Source organism: Gekko japonicus, unplaced genomic scaffold (genome assembly GCF_001447785.1).
Source record: "Gekko japonicus isolate JY-2015 unplaced genomic scaffold, Gekko_japonicus_V1.1 scaffold1137, whole genome shotgun sequence".
Classification (NCBI taxonomy): Eukaryota; Metazoa; Chordata; class Lepidosauria; order Squamata; family Gekkonidae; genus Gekko; species Gekko japonicus.
The window spans coordinates 528308-545067 of NW_015175393.1; the positions used below are offsets into that span (position 1 = coordinate 528308).

Here is a 16760-nt window from a genome sequence, read left to right on the forward strand (position 1 = left end):
CGGGGGGGGCTAGCTGCCCGTTGTATCGCCCTTCTCAACGGGCCTTCCTCCCTAGTCACCTATAAACCATAGTTTTGCCTCAAAACTAGAGCATCCCCCCCCCCCCCAACGTCGGCAACATGATGATGTCACAGAAGATCTCAGGAGGAAGCCTGAAACCCCCACCAGCTGCTAGGTAGGACCTGGCAACCCTATAGGGAAATGGAAGCCATAGGGGTTATGCACTGAAGTCAGTGGCCTATATCCTATCATTGTACTCAGCAAAGTCTGAATTCTTACCCAAGCCTCAGAAATTCTTACCCAAGCCACATCTTCGTCTAAGAGGAGAGAAAGATTGGATTTATACCCTGCCCTTCACAACCCAAAGGAGTCTCAGAGCGGCTTACAAACTCCTTTCCCTTCCCCTCCCCACAACAGACACCCTGTGAGGTAGGTGGACCTGGGAGAGCTCTAACAGAAATGGCTCTTTTTCAAGAACAGCTGTGCCAGAACTATGGTTTGCCCAAGGTCATCCAGCAGGTGCAAGTGAAGGAGTGGGGAATCAAACCCAGTTCTCCCAGATTAGAGTCCGCACACTTAACCACTATACAAAACTGGCTCTTGAAGCAGTTTTTCCCCACTTGGAAGAGTCATTGTGCAGTGTACTGGGATTTATAAATAGGGAATGCAACAAAAAATGTCCATCTTGTCGATTAGGCTCATGTACAAGTTAGATTACTGCAGATGGTGACTGCAGCTATAAAGTTAAAACACGCCTGCTCCTTGGGAGGAAAGCGATGGCAAACCTAGACGGCATAATAAAAAGTAGAGACATCACCCTGCCAACAAAAGTCCGCATAGTCAAAGTGATGGTATTCCCAGTAGTAATGTATGGCTACGAGAGTTGGACCAAAAGGAAGGCTGAGCGCCAAATAGATACTTTTGAATTATGGTGCTGGAGAAGACCCTTGGGAAGTTGGGAGTCCCTTGGACTGCAAGGAGATCAAATCAGTCAATCCTAAAAGAAATACTGTGGGACGGGGGCAATGTTCCCTCTAAGCTGCAGAGCCTTGTGAGCAAAAATGCTACTTTGTGAGCTACTGCCATTAAAGTTGTGAGCAGATGATTTGACCACTGCATAAATTAGTTTGCTCTGGAGCTAAGACAAAAATCTGTGAGCTGGAGGCTAAAAACCTGTGAGCTAGCTCACACTAACTCATCTTAGAGGGAACACTGGATGGGGAGAAGGTGCAATTCATCTCCTGACTGTTCCCTGGAAGGCCAGATACTGAAGCTGAAGCTCAAATACTTTGGCCACCCAATGAGAAGGGAGCACTCACTGGAGAAGACCCTGATTTTGGGGAAGACTGAAGGTCAAAGAAGAAGTGACGGCAAAGGATGAGATGGTCAAACATAGAGATGTGAAGGCCCAGAAAAATCCCGGAAAAATCAGGAAAAACCCGTTCCCCCCCCCCTGTTTTTTTCCTGAAGTCTTTTTTGTTTTTTTCCAAAAAACTGAAAAAAGACAAGAAAATAAATTATTATGGAACATTTTATTTTAACATGCTTACTTAAATTATATTAAATTATATTAAATACTTTAAGACAAGGTGCTCAAATATTTTCCAAATCGTTTCTAAAAAATATGTATGGTATCAGATTGATCTAATTTCTGTGCACTGAGGACAAGCAAGTCCTAGGTTACAAACTGAACTCTCCAATGCAAGAACAAGATGCATTTCTTCCTTTAGGAGGTGCTATTGTCACAAGAAAAGAAAAAGGTTACAGTTTTTTGCATGTGGGTGGGTATTTTGTTTGTAATAATTGTTTGGATACACTATATTTTTAATTTGCTAGTTGTGATAATTTCATGCCAAGTAAAAATGCCCATAGTCATATTTTATGTTACTAAAGTAACAGAATGACTTTCAATCTGGAAAAGAAAAAAGATGTGCTAATGTAGCATTTTTTTTTCAATTTTTCCAAAAATTTCCAATTTTTTCCAAAAAAACCCAGAAAAAAACTGGGGTTTTTTCTGAGCTTCAAAATTTCCGGAAGTTTTACATCTCTAGTCAGACAGTGTTATCGATGCAACGAACATGAAATTAAGCAAACTCCAGAGGACGGCGGAAGACAGGAGGGCCTGGCGTGATGTGGTCCATTGGGTAGCGAAGAGTTGGACTCGACTGTGTGACTGAACAACAACAAACAAGTTAGTGCTAATATCCTTACAAATAGCTTATGACTAAATAAGCAAGGCAGATATCAGGTACTTTTGGGCAGTAGGATACTATGTCTGTTGATTGTTCACTATTCTATCTTTTCAGTGGAATCCCACAGAAACGACAAACCGAGGCAAATAGCGCTACTAGAAAATAGTGAAAAGCAGTTATACTGAAAAGTTTGCTTTCTCATTTTAAACTGTAGACGGTACTGGCATGGGTTCTTTAAAATCCCTACACAAACTCAGATGCTTTTTATTATAAAAGCCTGTGATTACAAAATGACTCATAGCCATACCAAATACTTTCCACGAGAACAGGCCGAGAATGTTGTTTATTAAGTTCAGGGTGTTCTCCTCCCTGCCACACCCAAGAATGCAAGTTAACGTACTGCTACTATAGATCCAGTTGCTTCCCCGAATCCAGCTGTGCAATCTGTACCCCAGAGACCCACACATATGGTAGCCTTCTGCCACCACTTGGAACTTTGTTCTTTAAGGACAGACTGGTCCAGATCAGTCAATCCTTTGTCCCTTAAATAAGGGCCTGGCTGCACACGTGAGGAAGACCCCCACATCGCCTTCCTTAGACCCACATGGCACTGCAAGCTTAAAACGGCAGCTCATGGGAAGACAGCTAACCCGTGAAGTATCTCGGAGACAAACTACAAACTGTAACAGGTATATTCTACAAGATACACAGAGCTATTGGGGGGAAACCTACAAGGGGAAACTACAGAACACAGAGAACACAAGAAACTTTCACAACCCTCAGACATCTCACCTCCTTAGACAAGGGATCAGCCTTCCACCCTAACGGATGTCTCGATTTGGCAAAAAGGCACCAGATTTTAAGAATGCTTCAGAAGCAGGGCTTCTGGACCAATCGAGAAGTGGGCTGTCCGTTTGAAACTCCCACGGGAGGTTCTGAACAATAAGCTACTACCTTGGGATCCCAGCATGCTTTGCACACAGCCTTCCTTTCAGTGTGGGATGCAACAGGGAAGGAATGGGTGTCAGATGAGAGGCAATTCTCCACTGACACTCCACTAGGTTGAGCAGTCATTGTGGCAGGTGACCAATCTGCAACATCTATACACCTATTCGAACCACCACCCCCATCTAGGAGGCTGAAGTGATGTTTCTCATCTCTGTGTTAACTGGGTTTGTGGCTTGAATGAAAATTCGACAAGACAGGCCCTGCTTGGTATTTGGATGGGAGGCCACCAAGGAATTCCAGGACTGCTATGCAGAGAAGGCCACGGCAAACCACTGGGGTCAGCATAAATTAGAAGCAACGACGGCACTTTACACACCTGCAAGGTGCGCCTTGGTGTTTAGTCATGCCGGCCACATGACCACGGAAACGTCTTCAGACGGCGCTGGCTCTTCGGCTTGGAAACGGAGATGAGCACCGCAACCCTAGAGTCGGACTCGACTGGCTTTCGACCAAGGGAGACCTTTACCTTTACCTTAAGGTGCCCCAAGACTCCTATTTTAGTTCAACACGGTGGCTCTCACAATTTGTTCCTCTTGCTGAGAAGCAAACTTTGCTTTTCTCATTCTCAGAGAACTTAAGGGAACACGGTCGCAGTTCCCTTCTGTTAGTCCAAGCTGAAAACTAGAGTATTTAAAATACTTCCTTAAACTGTTCCATATACGTGGAACACGAGCTAAGAGAATCCCTCTTAGAGAACTTTCTTAAAAAGAGAGAGGATAAAAGCCCAGTCAAGTCAGCTCAATAAAAATGAGTCATTTCAAAGCAATTCCGTCTGTAAGTGGTGACGAATGACAATCAAGCAAACAAAACAAGTTTTCTAGTTACCACAGCGACAGGGTGAATGAGCATTTGGGGAGGAATCTCCTGGGGTTTTCAAGGGGATTTATAATATAGACAAGGTGGTGGTAAGATACATACTCAGATCTTTCCAGACCTTTCTGAAGACAAAGAGTTGCCTTTCAGTGCCTATGGGCCACAGGTTGGCACATGCGGGGTGTGTGTGTGTGTGTTGTTGTCAGGATTTGATGCTTCCAACTGTGCAGCTTGACCAATTGAAACTAACAGCGCTCAGCACAATGTTATTTGCTGCAGGAAAAGGAGTGGAGGAGACTCAAGTCGCCCTCTCCTGCTACTTCTCCCCCTCTTTTACAGGGTTAACAGTGTGAAGGGGGTGTTCATTTTGTTTGCTGATAAACCTAACAGCTGGTTGGAGTGAAACTAACCAGAAGCAGCAGGGTAGCTTCGCTGGAAGAGCCAGCAAGGTTGCAGAGGGGCAGGGGTAAGCAGGGCTCTTTTTGTAGAAAAAGCCCAGCAGGAACTCATTAGCATAATAGGCCACACCCAACAGCAGGAACTCATTAGCATATTGGGTCACACCCCTGACAGCACAGCTCATTAGCACATTAGGCCACACCCCCATGTTACCAGAAGTGTGGTCATCCAGCCACACCCACCTTTTGCTTCTTATTCTGCTTACCTTGTTTGTGGTCAAAACCCAGGGCCTTTTTTTGTAGCAGGAACCCCTTTGCATGTTAGGCCACACACCCCTAATGTAGCCAATCCTAATGAGTTTCTGCTGTTGGGTGTGGCCTATTATGCTAATGAGTTCCTGCTGGGCGTGGCCAACTCGGGAGCCAGCCGGAACTCCATTCCTGTGCGTTCCAACCCAAAAATAGCCCTGGGGGTAAGGAACACAGCAGGGTTGCGGGGTGGTGGTGGTGTATGGCATTCTCCCAGGGTGGGACACAGGCTCATCTGTGGTGGGGCTCCATTCCCAGATGCTCCACTGTGGCTACAGGCCTGGCAACAGGGCAATTTCAGTGCAAGCAAAAATTATTAGCCATGTTACTTACAGGAACAGTACAATTCAGGAGGAAGCAGACAATAATAGATCACTTGTCTCTTTTCAGAAAGCAAATCTTCAATTAGTTTTTTGCATTTCCTGCAAACTGGCTGCTTTAATGCATTCGATTTAAAAACAGCTCTCCTCTGCACCCACATTCACAATTCTGCTCATAAACAGTCTTGTGAACACATGACTGAGGCAGTGTTCTTGATTTAATAGTTCTTTCTACCATTCCCAGAGATGCCAGTTGTGGCTGTGCAAACACTGAAATTACTAAATAAAACCCTTTATGATATATCTTCCTGTGCAACTAGAGTTGCCAACATCCAGGTGGTGGCTGGAGATCTCCTGGGATCACAACTGATCACCAGGTGACAGAGATCAGTTTACCTGGAGAAGATGGCCACTTTGGAAGCTGGACTCTATGACATTATATCCCATTAAAGCCCCACCCCTCCCCAGACACTGACCTCCTCAGGCTCCACTCTAAACCCACTAAGTCCTTCTTGTGAAACCTAGCCATAACGATGTCTCGCTAATGCTACATTAATTAGACATTACCAGTTACCTGCAACCAGGGGTCATTTTGTAGAAAAAGAGGTGCAGGAGCTCATTAGCATAATGCATTAGCATAACATATTTGCATATACCACACCCCCTGACATCACCGGACGTGTGTCAGAAGGCAACACCCACCTCTCAGGCTCCACTGGTCTGTTTTGGATTCCTAGCTGTTTTTTTTGGGGGGGGGGAACGTGCAGATCGGTCCTCGCAGAGGAGGGAGAGCTTGTACCTGAGTAAAACTTGGTCTTAAAGGTGCCACTGGACTGTTTTGGATTGCTAGCTATTGGGGGGGGGGACGTGCAGATCTGTCCTCGCAGAGGAGGGAGAGCTTGTACCTGGATAAAACTTGGTCTTAAAGGTGCCACTGGACTATTTTGGACCGGGGGGCTGGGGCTCTGCAGCTTACCTGGCTGCTTCTTGCTCTGACTGAGGGCTGCTGGGAGCAGGGAGCGGGGCTTGTTGCATGTGCCCGCCCCCTGGGCTCTTTACTGACGGAGCTCCGCTCCTGTGCGCTCCTGGAGGAAATGACCCCTGCCTGCAACTCGTTACATGGAAAAGTCCAAGAATATGAGAAAGTTTGCACTGCCATGTGAAGGATGAGCTCTACCATGCTATCAACCACAACCAAAGCACCTTTCAACCAAAGCAGAAAATTGGTATGTTTAGTCCAGTATTATTTATTCAGACTTGCAGTGAGCTCTCCAAATTTGGACATACTGAAGACATGACTGGCTGAGTCACACAATGCAACCAGTGTTCCCTCTAAGCTGAGTTAGTGTGAGCTAGCTCACCGTTTTTTAGCCTCCAGCTCACACATTTTTGTCTTAGCTCAGGAAAGAGGGCTCCAGAGCAAACTAATTTATGCAGGAGCCAAATCGCTCGCTCACAACTTCAATGCCAGTAGCTCACAAAGTGGAATTTTTGCTCACAAGACTCCACAGCTTAGAGGGAACATTGAATGCAACCCACTTCTAGTCCTGTTTGAATATCTGACAGACAGCTGCCTTGAAGATGACTAAAAGTATATAGATAGCAGCCAGAAAGGAAACTGTCCAGAAACTGGAGGGGCGGCGGCGGCGGGGGGGATCAGAATTTCCTTCTCTAACGAGCGGCTGTTGTTGGATGTTATATCTACGGTTAGACTAAATCTAATACAGGTTAAAGTCAAAAGGTACTATTTGCTCATTGGAACAGGCAATATTCTAACACATGAAAACGAAGATATGACAGGATGTGCAAAAAGATAACGTGCGGCCATGTACTTTGTTATAAAACCACAGTTTCATCTCTGCAGGTTCTTTTTGATGATACCACTTTGAGTCAGTAACGTTTTCTCCAATGTAAAATTTTAACTATAAAACACAGCTTCATTGGTCATGCTTTCCTGAAAGGCGGGCACTCACCATTGAGAGACTAGTTTTTATTAAAACAGCTGTGACCTTTAACAGGTCATTTAAATGAGCTGCTATAGGCAAGATTATGCTACACTAGCCTCATCAGTTATCTGGAGAGCTTTAACCATGTAGCAGACAACTGATGATACAAGAGCGGAAACAAATAATACTTTTGCTAAGGAAAGCCGAGTAAGCACCCAACAAAGTTAGTTGTACACTGCTAACTCCCGTTTCCTGTACCCTACTTGGAAACATTTAGTTCTCCAGACAGCTGTTCATTCATATGATGAACGAGAACAGCTGTGGTTTCCCGTTTAGCACTGCCCCCCATGCACACGCCCGAGAGAGCTCCTGGAGAAGCACTCGTCACTGGGTTTTCACATGTTCTCAAGTATTCTATAAAACGGATTCATACTTTCATTCCTCAAACTTCAGAGAACCTGCAATTCCCATTCCTTACTTTCTGATGATTTCATTCCCTCCTCTATGAAGAGGCTAATTCCAATAAACGGTGAACACCAAGTTTTAGAGGAGCAGCTTACAGGTCAAAAAATCGAATGCGGAGAGACATCACAATGTTTGCTAAGTTAATGGATACTTTACAGCCAAACATTATTAACTGAGAATGAAAATCAGGTTCCGGTTTTCTTTGAAAGACCTGTAGGGTTCTCCGTGGTTGCCATGAGTTGGCTGCAACTCGACAGCAGTTTGCCTTTAATATTTTCCAGAAGTAGGCGCTTGAAAGGATAAACACTACGCTTCCTGTGCTTCATGCTTTGCAATCTGCTATGGAAAACAGCACCCCCCCAATTAAAATCAAATAACTGACTTAACTAGCAACCAAATAGAACTCCACTTCTACAGTGAAATGAGGGCAAACGGTTTTCAGGCTTGAAAAAGGAGTTCAAAAAAAGGTTCTACAAGGCTCGTTTAGGAAGGGTCAAAATCAAATGTAGCACCATCAACAAGAGCTCAAGTTTCACACAAAAGTAGAAAAGGCTTTTAAAGTTCCAGTGATCAGAACACATTAAATAAAGCTGACTGGCAAACATTTCTTCAATTATGAAAAAAATTAACTACTCTGACCATGGACTGGCAGAGTACGCTGTTGTGGACACTTGACTACCGTAAATACTGAATCCACTGTTGTAACACAGAGGTCAGAATGCGATCTACTTTGCCTGTTCACACCTGACATTAACAGCATACAGGGTTAGGAACTGCAGATAAAACGGTCTTTTTGCTTGGAAACTCTCAGCCTGACCTACTTCTCAGGGCTTTTGTGAGGGTAAAGTGGAAGAGAGAACAATGTAAGCTGCACTGGGTCCCCATTAGGAAGAAAGGAGGCGTATAAAATGAAGTAAATTAAGTGTAAGCTACAAAGTCCTCAGTTCAAATCTTCCCTTAGTCAATAAACTCCTTGCTTCAGCACCCCTACCAGCAACACTGCTTTAACACACCTACCTTACAGGGCTGTCATGACAATAATCCAGAAAGTATTTAAAGTATGTTGAGTACCCTCAAAGTGCTGCAAAAATGCTAAGATAAGATAATGCTTAGGATAAGAGCCTTAACTTTATCTTAGAGCATTTGCTTTGCATGCAGAAGCATCCACAGTTAAAGGGTTCTAAGCAGCAAGGCCAGGAAAAGCCACTGCCTGCTCGAAATATAGTATGGGTAACACTCTAAATTATACAGTAATTCTGACAGAAGTCAAGCATGTTGAGAAATCAAGTATAGGAATTCAAGAACCATGATCTGACGAACAATTTAATGAATGGAAACCCTTAAAGCAACCCACCACTTCGACCTTTTGCCTTTAATCTTGAAAGCATTAAACACTCATCCTGGTAAACAGCAGGTCTTATCTTTCAAGCTTAGTACCTGTTCCATCCTCGATTAATGATTTCTTCAGCTATGCGGAATGCAAACAGGCAAAGTCAAATTTTATTTACTGTGTGTGCATTTACTTAAAAGCTCAAATGTTTACCCTATTCTACCCACTCCAAAGGCTCATGGTGCATTTTAAAAACCAAACATTCAAGTAGGGTCCGAGTCCCGTTATCTCAAATACAGCCTGCATTAAGTTAACAATGTCCTAACAAGCTTCATCAACACCGTTTAGTGACAATTCTTCACGTGATCATCTTCTGGCACACAGAACTGCAATTGGACACAGCAGTGAAGTCACCACACGCCTGCCCACTTTTATGATACAAGTGCTTGCAACTGCTTGAAGCAGAGACTCCTGCTTCTTCAAGTGTTACTAGGGCTAGCCGTGACAAGCAAGTATCTTCAGCCAGGATCTGAACAACAGTCTTGATCCAAAACAGCATTGAGGACTATGGACAAACTGAGGACTACGAGTAAAAAAAATTAGTTTGCACTTCAGAAGCAGTTCGTAAAATGTCAGGGGGATGAGGGTGTTCAAAGAAGCTGCCCAAAACTTCACTGGATTCTGAGTCCCAGCCTTAACCTATAGTGCCAAGAGATCAGCTCAGGGATGCAGGCAATTTCTCCCTTAGGTGATCACAGGGCGAGCAAATGGAATCAGCCAGCAGTGTCCGAATCAAAAGTCCAAAATTTGACACAGAGCTACTCTGGTGTACTTACACTCTTGCCCACTTGTCTACGCAGCTAGGAAGCAACACAGCATTGAAGAGATAGAAAGGTGGTTAGTCTTAACTATGCTATTGGACAGACAAGCCCATGGGCCTTCTTGCTAGAGTTTACAAATGCCCTGAAGTCTTATGGGCTGTGCTTCTTGCACCAACCGTTCACAAAGCCTTTTTTAAAAAGTAATTATATAATCTAACATAAATGAGCTATACTAAGGAGGAAAAGCAGCATAAAAGAAATTACAAAAGGAATGGATGAAGACATTTGTTTTATTTAAGACATTTGTTTTATTTATTAATTCATTTGTTCCCCACCGTTCTCCTCGATGGGGTCCCAAACAGTGTTCCCACTAAGCTGAGTTAGTGTGAGCTAGCTCACCGTTTTTTAGCCTCCGGCTCACATGTTTTTGTCTTCGCTCAGGAAGGAGGGCTCCAGAGGAAACTAACTTCTGCAGCCGCCAAATCGCTCGCTCACAACTTTAATGCCAGTAGCTCACAAAGTGGAATTTTTGCTCATGAGACTCCACAGCTTAGAGGGAGCATTGGTCCCAAGGCAGCTTATGTCATTCTCCTCGCTTCCATTTTACCTTCACAAAGCCCTGTGAGGTAGGTTAGGCTGAGAGAATGTGAGTGGCTCAAGGTCACCCAGTGAGCTTCCATGGCGCACGTGGGGATCTGAACCTGGTTCTCCCAGATACTAGTCAGATACTCTTAACCACTACACATTTTAGTTGCTAGTTCTGGACTTCACTGGCTTCAACTAAAATGATTCATAAGCCAGTGTAGCTTAATGGATAACTTGCTGGAATGTAATTTCTGGGGTCTAAATCTTCATCAACTACGATCAAGGATTTTTCTGTGAGTGGTTAAGACGCTGAACTGCAGACTGGAAGGTCGGTAGTTCAGCAGTTCAAGACCCGAGTTGCCGCATGACGGAGTGAGCTCCCGTCTCTGGTTCCAGCTCCTGCCAACCTAGCAGTTCGAAAGCAAGAAGTTGTAAGTAGATAAATAGGTACCACTTTGGTGGGAAGGTAACAGCGTTCAGAGCGCCTTGGTGTTTAGTCATGCCGGCCACATGACCATGGAAACGTCTTTGGACAGTGCTGGCTCTTCAGCTTGGAAACAGAGATGAGCACTGCAAACCTAGAGCCGGATTTGACCGGTTTTTGGGCAAGGGAAACCTTACTCACTGCTACTTGGTACCGGCATCTTTTTTCAGAGCTTTCCCAAGTCCTGTCTCTTGTGCACTGGCCCATTTCACTCAGCCAGAGGCGGGGAGGGGGACCCCCAGGAACACCCTAGTGAGGATCTGCAGAGGGGGGGGATTGGTGGAAATCAGTGCAACCTCATGTATGAGTACTGGTGCTTTTTTCCCACACACAAAAAGCACTGGCTATGATACTGATACTCCCTAGGTAAATGGAACCAACTCACTCGTTCTATCTGAAAAAGATAAAATCACCAGAAATGACTACAAAGGGAAATCCATACAAAGAACACAATGTCAATTCTTTCATAGTTATGTTGCCACTCCTGCCATTCATTGGTGTGTGCAGAGAACTCTGGTTGGCCTATACCACAATCAAAAATGCTCTAACAACTTTTGAGGCAGAAAACTATATATATATATATAGTCATAAAAGAAAACGGTGATAGATGTAGGGATGGTGGCAGCTTTTAAGAAGAGGCTGGATGAATATTTGCCAGAGATGCTTTAGGCTGGTCCTGCATTGGGCAGGGGGTTGGACTAGATGCTCTGTATGGCCCCTTCCAACTCTGTGATTCTATGATGGTGCGATTCTGGTGTCATTTTGGGGAACAGGTATTAAGCTATCAGAACCCAAATTCAAGTCTTTTTACACAAGACCACATGGCTTTAAAGTGATTTTTATAGTGCCACCCTAAACTTAGAACCTTCTAAGCCAATTAATCTCAGCCCTATAACGTTTGTTTACATTTTTCATAGTCCCCCTTTCTCACAGAACTCAAGGAGAATTACACATGGTGAGTCAGTACAACCAACTAAATGGGACACTCAATAAACAATGCACGAGGACTGTAGAAGTCTAGAAACATCCAGAAATCTAAAAGATAGAACTAAAACACAGCGTACGTTATTATCAAGACATGTTAAGTAGTGTAAAAATTACCTAACAGGTTCCATCTTACAGTAAGCTATACACACAGCAGTACAGACCACAGCCCCTGACCATTTATTCAAGTTTGTAAACCATTTTGTACAATGCAACTCTGGCTTAGGTGGGCAAAGTTAGCTCCTCAGCTGCTAGGGCTACTTCAGCCAACTGACAATATGACAAAGGGCTGTACTGGTAGTTCCAAGAGATGCGATACATTAACTTTTTATCAGTGTTCTAATGCTACGAAAACTGCTGTGTCAGGGAGAGTGCCAGCAGCAAGACATAGAAACAGTTCTGTTTACACAGTGAAAACTTGCAGGCAGAGAGCAGCAGTCCCCACTCCAAAAGAACTTTGCTATTTTAGACACCACCCTTCAGACAATCAAGTCAACTGATTTTTTAAAAAAGCTCATCAAGGGTGGTTTTGCTAACATATAAATGCCTCGGTATCTCACTTCAATGTGTTAGCTTCACTGAACAATCATTTTGGTCAGCACCACTGTCAGAAAAAATATATATTTCACACCATTTTGCACTCCTAGCTTTAGAGCATAACCTTGGGGTACCAAGCAGCGTTTCTCCTTCTATCAGAGACTGATCCAGCATTTGGAGGCAAAGAAATAGCAAAGAAAGAAAAAAAAAAGTGGCTTGAAGGAACAGAAACTTACCAAGTAACTGACTTCAGCAATTGCTGCCTCCTTAAAATTTTTTGAAACAGTTTGTTTACCACTGATATGAGTCAAACTTTTCAAAACTCCACAAAAGGCTTTTTGCTGCAGCACAATTCAAACAGGAAATACTTCAGTGTGGGCCGCAGCTGAATATTTTACAACTGTTGCAGAAAACTTGGGGATGGGATAAGAGAAAGGTGGGAACTGCTCTTTCATTCAGAGGTGAGAACGGCTTGTACTGGGTGACTGCTGAGACCAACACATTTTGCAGCTGTACAGGAACAAGCAACACCTTGAAAGGGACGTTTTTAAACTTCCTACTGCTTTTGCAGGGATTGTTCTTAAGCAAGGATGAGCTGCCAACTGCAAGATATGAGTTGCACAGTGACTGCACATTTCTCTTTTGCATCCTTCTTGAAGTACCTTGGGGGGGGGGGGACACGAAGGCAGGTATAACCCTACCTCGCATTGTGTGAATTCTCACTTTTCTAAGACCTGTGTAGGGGCACAGATCTGAATGCCTTTACAGGAAACTGTATGGAAATGCAGTATAGCTTTCATGTAGGGAACTACCAGATCGCAACTGTATGCATGTTTTCCTGGGAATAAGCTCACTGAAACAAGCAGAACTTATTTTTGAGTTAACATGCAAACAGAAGCAAGGCACTGACTGACTTACAAAGCTCTGCTCTTCTGCATGTTTAATGTGCTCAAATGTGAGACATAAAGCACTGAGGCACCTAATGCTGAATCCCTAAAAGGTTATGGAACATGCTTGCTTCCCCCGCAGTAGCTAGAAATGCTGCTTCTGATTGTGAGGAAGAAACACATCCGGTCATCAAGCATCAACACACACTTCTACAATTGACTGATTGATTACTTAGCACTACTGAACACTGCTTCTGTAAATGCAGTCTCTTTTGGCTGCTCTTCATAGCTGTTTTTACACGTGAAGCCAAAGCTGGTCAACTTGAACACAACTCAGTATGCAGGTCCTGTGAATGCTGTGACATTCCTTCAGAGCAGCTTACCATATTGCTACACTCCACTTTGGGAAAACTTTTCAGTATGCAATTAACAGCCACCTGAAAGCACTAACAAGTCTAGTTATGCGTACCGAAGTTAACTGAAAAAGTCGACGTATATCAACTACACAGCACTGAAAGTGTTGTGCATATTCACAGCATTTTATGAGTCAAGAAGTGACAGACTGTGTCACTGTAAAATCTGCAGACCACTGAAGCGAGTATACACTGGAGAAAACATATTCCATTCTTGTGTTTTCTGTTATTAGTTTTCTGTGGAGTCATCCTTTCCTGGAGCTAAGGCAAAAATGGGTGAGCCAGAGGCTAGAAAACTGCGCTCGCTCACACTAACTCAGCTTAGAGGGAACACTGACAATGGCAGTGGGTGCAATACCTACTCTCACACAGTACCTCTATGGCACAGGACCATGTGTAGCATAAGGCACTGCCCAAGTTGGCAGCTCTGTATGCAAATAGTTTTTGTGTACAGTACACATTAGCATCACTTGCAAATAGTGCTACGAGTAGTTCTCCTGGGTAGCAGTTTTCTGTTAAAGAAATTCAGCATGTGAAATTTTTCCTTATTTTTGTTGTTGTTGTTCAGTCGCACAGTCGAGTCCGACTCTTCGTGACCCCATTGACCAGATCACGCCAGGCCTTCCTGTCTTCCGCCGTCCTCTGAAGTTGGCTCAACTTCATGCTCATTGCATCGATGACACTGTCTAACCATCTCATCCTTTGCCGTCCCCATCTTCTTTGACCTTCAGTCTTTCCCAGCATCAGGGTCTTCTTCTCCAGTGAGTGCTCCCTTCTCATTGGGTGGCCAAAGTATTTGAACTTCAGTTTCATTATCTGGCCTTCCAGGGAACAGTCAACACTCATGTTCCTTGGTGGTCTCCCACCCAAGGACTAACCAGGGGTCAACCCTGCTTAGCTCCCAAGATCTGACAGGCCCAAGCTCGGCTGGGCCATCCAGAGATGGTGCGCCACTGCCTTCCTCTGCATAGCGACCCTGGCGTTCCTTGGTGGTCTCCCGTCCAAGTACTAACCAGGGCCAACCCTGCTTAGCTTCTTATATCAGGCCAGCCTGGGCCATCCAGGTCAATTTATCCTAGCAGTATACTTAGTTGTTGTTGTTTTCCCCCTGCATAGGGTTGCCAGGTCTGGGTTGGATAATATCTGGAGACTTTGGAGACGGACCCAGGAGAGGGCGGGGTTTGGGGAGGGGCCTCAGCATGGCACGATGCCACTGAGTCCACCCTTCAAAGCAGCCATTTTCTCCAGGGGAGGTGATCTCTGTCAGCTGGAGAACAGTCGTAAAAGTGGGAGATCTCCAGGCCCCACCTGGAGGCTGGCAGCCCTACCCCTGCACTACTATTTGACAAGACAGGGTGCCAACAATGACTTTAGCCAAAGGAAACCAGGTAAAGGCGCCGATCAAGACGGGCACCAGTGTTCCCTCTAAGCTGAGTTAGTGTGAGCTAACTCACAGTTTTTTTAGCCTCCGGCTCACACATTTTTGCCTTGGCTCAGGAAGGAGGGCTCCAGAGCAAACTAATTGATGCAGCAGCCACATCGCTCACTCACAACTTTAATGCCAGTAGCTCACAAAGTAGAATTTTTGCTCACAAGACTCCTCAGCTTAGAGGGAACATTGACGGGCACCCCGTGTTAGTCTGCCCGCAGCAGCGGAAAAGACCAAGAGTCCAGTCGGCACCGTAAAGAGTGAACAGATTTTGAAGCAGGGTATGAGCTGCTGCGAGTCACCGCTCACTTCTTCAGAATTTTCCAGATTCCTTCCGATCCACGCATGCTAAAGCTCCCGCCCTGCCACAAATCCCGGGCCCTTTTCACACCTGCTAAAGAATGCAGTTCCAATCCGCCCCAGCGACCCTTTGCAAGCGGATTTTGCCATTCCGCAAGACGCTGAACTGCAGGCTGTGGAAGGTCGGTAGTTCAGCAGTTTGAGACCCGGGTTGCCGCATGACGGAGTGAGCTCCCGTCTCTAGTCCCAGCTCCTGCCAACCTAGCAGGTCAAAAGCAAGAAATGGCAAGTAGATAAATAGGTACCCCTTCGGTGGGAAGGTCACAGCATTCCGTGCACCTCGGTGTTTAGTCATGCCGGCCACATGACCACGGAAACGTCTTCGGACAGCGCTGGCTCTTCGGCTTGGAAACGGAGATGAGCACCGCAACCCTAGAGTCGGACTCGACTGGCTTTCGAGCAAGGGAGACCTTTACCTTAAGAATACAGTTTCAATCCGCCCCAGCGACCCTTTGCAAGCGGATTTTGCCATTCCAGACAGTGAAGCACAGCTGCAAAGTGGGTCGAAAGCGCATTATTCGTTGCTGTGTGTGTGCGGAAGCGTGGAAGGCCAAGCAGGGGGGGATGCTGCTGCGGAGGGGACGGGGAGAGGGGGAAGGAAGGCGGGACCCTCACCTCCCTTGCAGGGGGTGCGGTGCTGGCTGTGCTGGGCGCGGTAGCCGTCGATGACCTCCCACTCGCCGTTGTCGCGCTTGATGGGGAAGGAGACGCTGAGCACGTGGTTGCAGGGCTTGATGATGCGGAGGATGCCGCGGACGCGGTGCCGCTTCTCCTCGGCGCTCTCGCGGGTGCGCAGCCCCTCCACCAGCTTGTCCTCCACGATGCCGGCCCCGCGGTCGAAGAAGCCCTCCACCATCTTGAAGAAGTTGGGGTCGTCCTCCGGCTCGGCCGCCTGGCTGTAGCGGCGACGGCTCCCGCCGGGCCTCCGCCCGGGCCCGTCCCCCGACAGCAGGGCCGCCGCCGCCGCCGCGCAGGGCTCCCCGCTTGAGAGGGTCGCGGCCGAGCCGGCGGCGCGGGCGGGCGCCAGGAGCTCCCCCAGACAACGGTACATGGTGGTCGGTCGGGCGGGCGGTTACGGTTTTCTCCTCAGCGGCGGCGGGACGCGGAGAAGCTCCGCTCCGTGGGCGCTCCGGAGGGAGGGAGACGCTGAAGGGCGTCGACGCGGCAGGGCAGGGCGGGGGGAGAAGAAGGAGGAGGAGGCGGCGGGAGGGAGGAAGGAAGGCAAGGCCGGTGCCCGCGCGCGGCCCAATGGCACGAAGACAGGGGCAGGCGGGCCCCCGGCGCGGCCTTTTAAATGGCCCTCGCGGGGAGGGCGGGGAGCGGCGCTCCCCGAGAGACCGCCCTCCCGCCATTGCGCAGGCGCCTCCCGCCGCCCAACGACTTGTTTCTCTCACCCCCAAGCTCCGCTTTTTTTTTCTACAAGTGCGCACGCGCCGGAATGGGGGCGTGTGTGTGGAAAGGTGGCGGGAGGGGGGAGGG

General features: G+C 46.5%; 1 protein-coding gene across 1 annotated transcript in view; it reads right to left on the reverse strand.

Annotated features, from left to right (window-relative positions):
* GLUD1 (glutamate dehydrogenase 1) overlaps positions 1–16561 on the reverse strand; it is a 43649-nt gene extending 27088 nt beyond the window's left edge. The window contains exon 1 of the mRNA XM_015425663.1: positions 15897–16561. Coding sequence (XP_015281149.1) covers positions 15897–16332 — 436 coding nt within the window. The 5' untranslated portion in view covers positions 16333–16561. The remainder of the gene's footprint in view (positions 1–15896) is intronic.
* Positions 16562–16760: the final 199 nt, after the last annotated feature.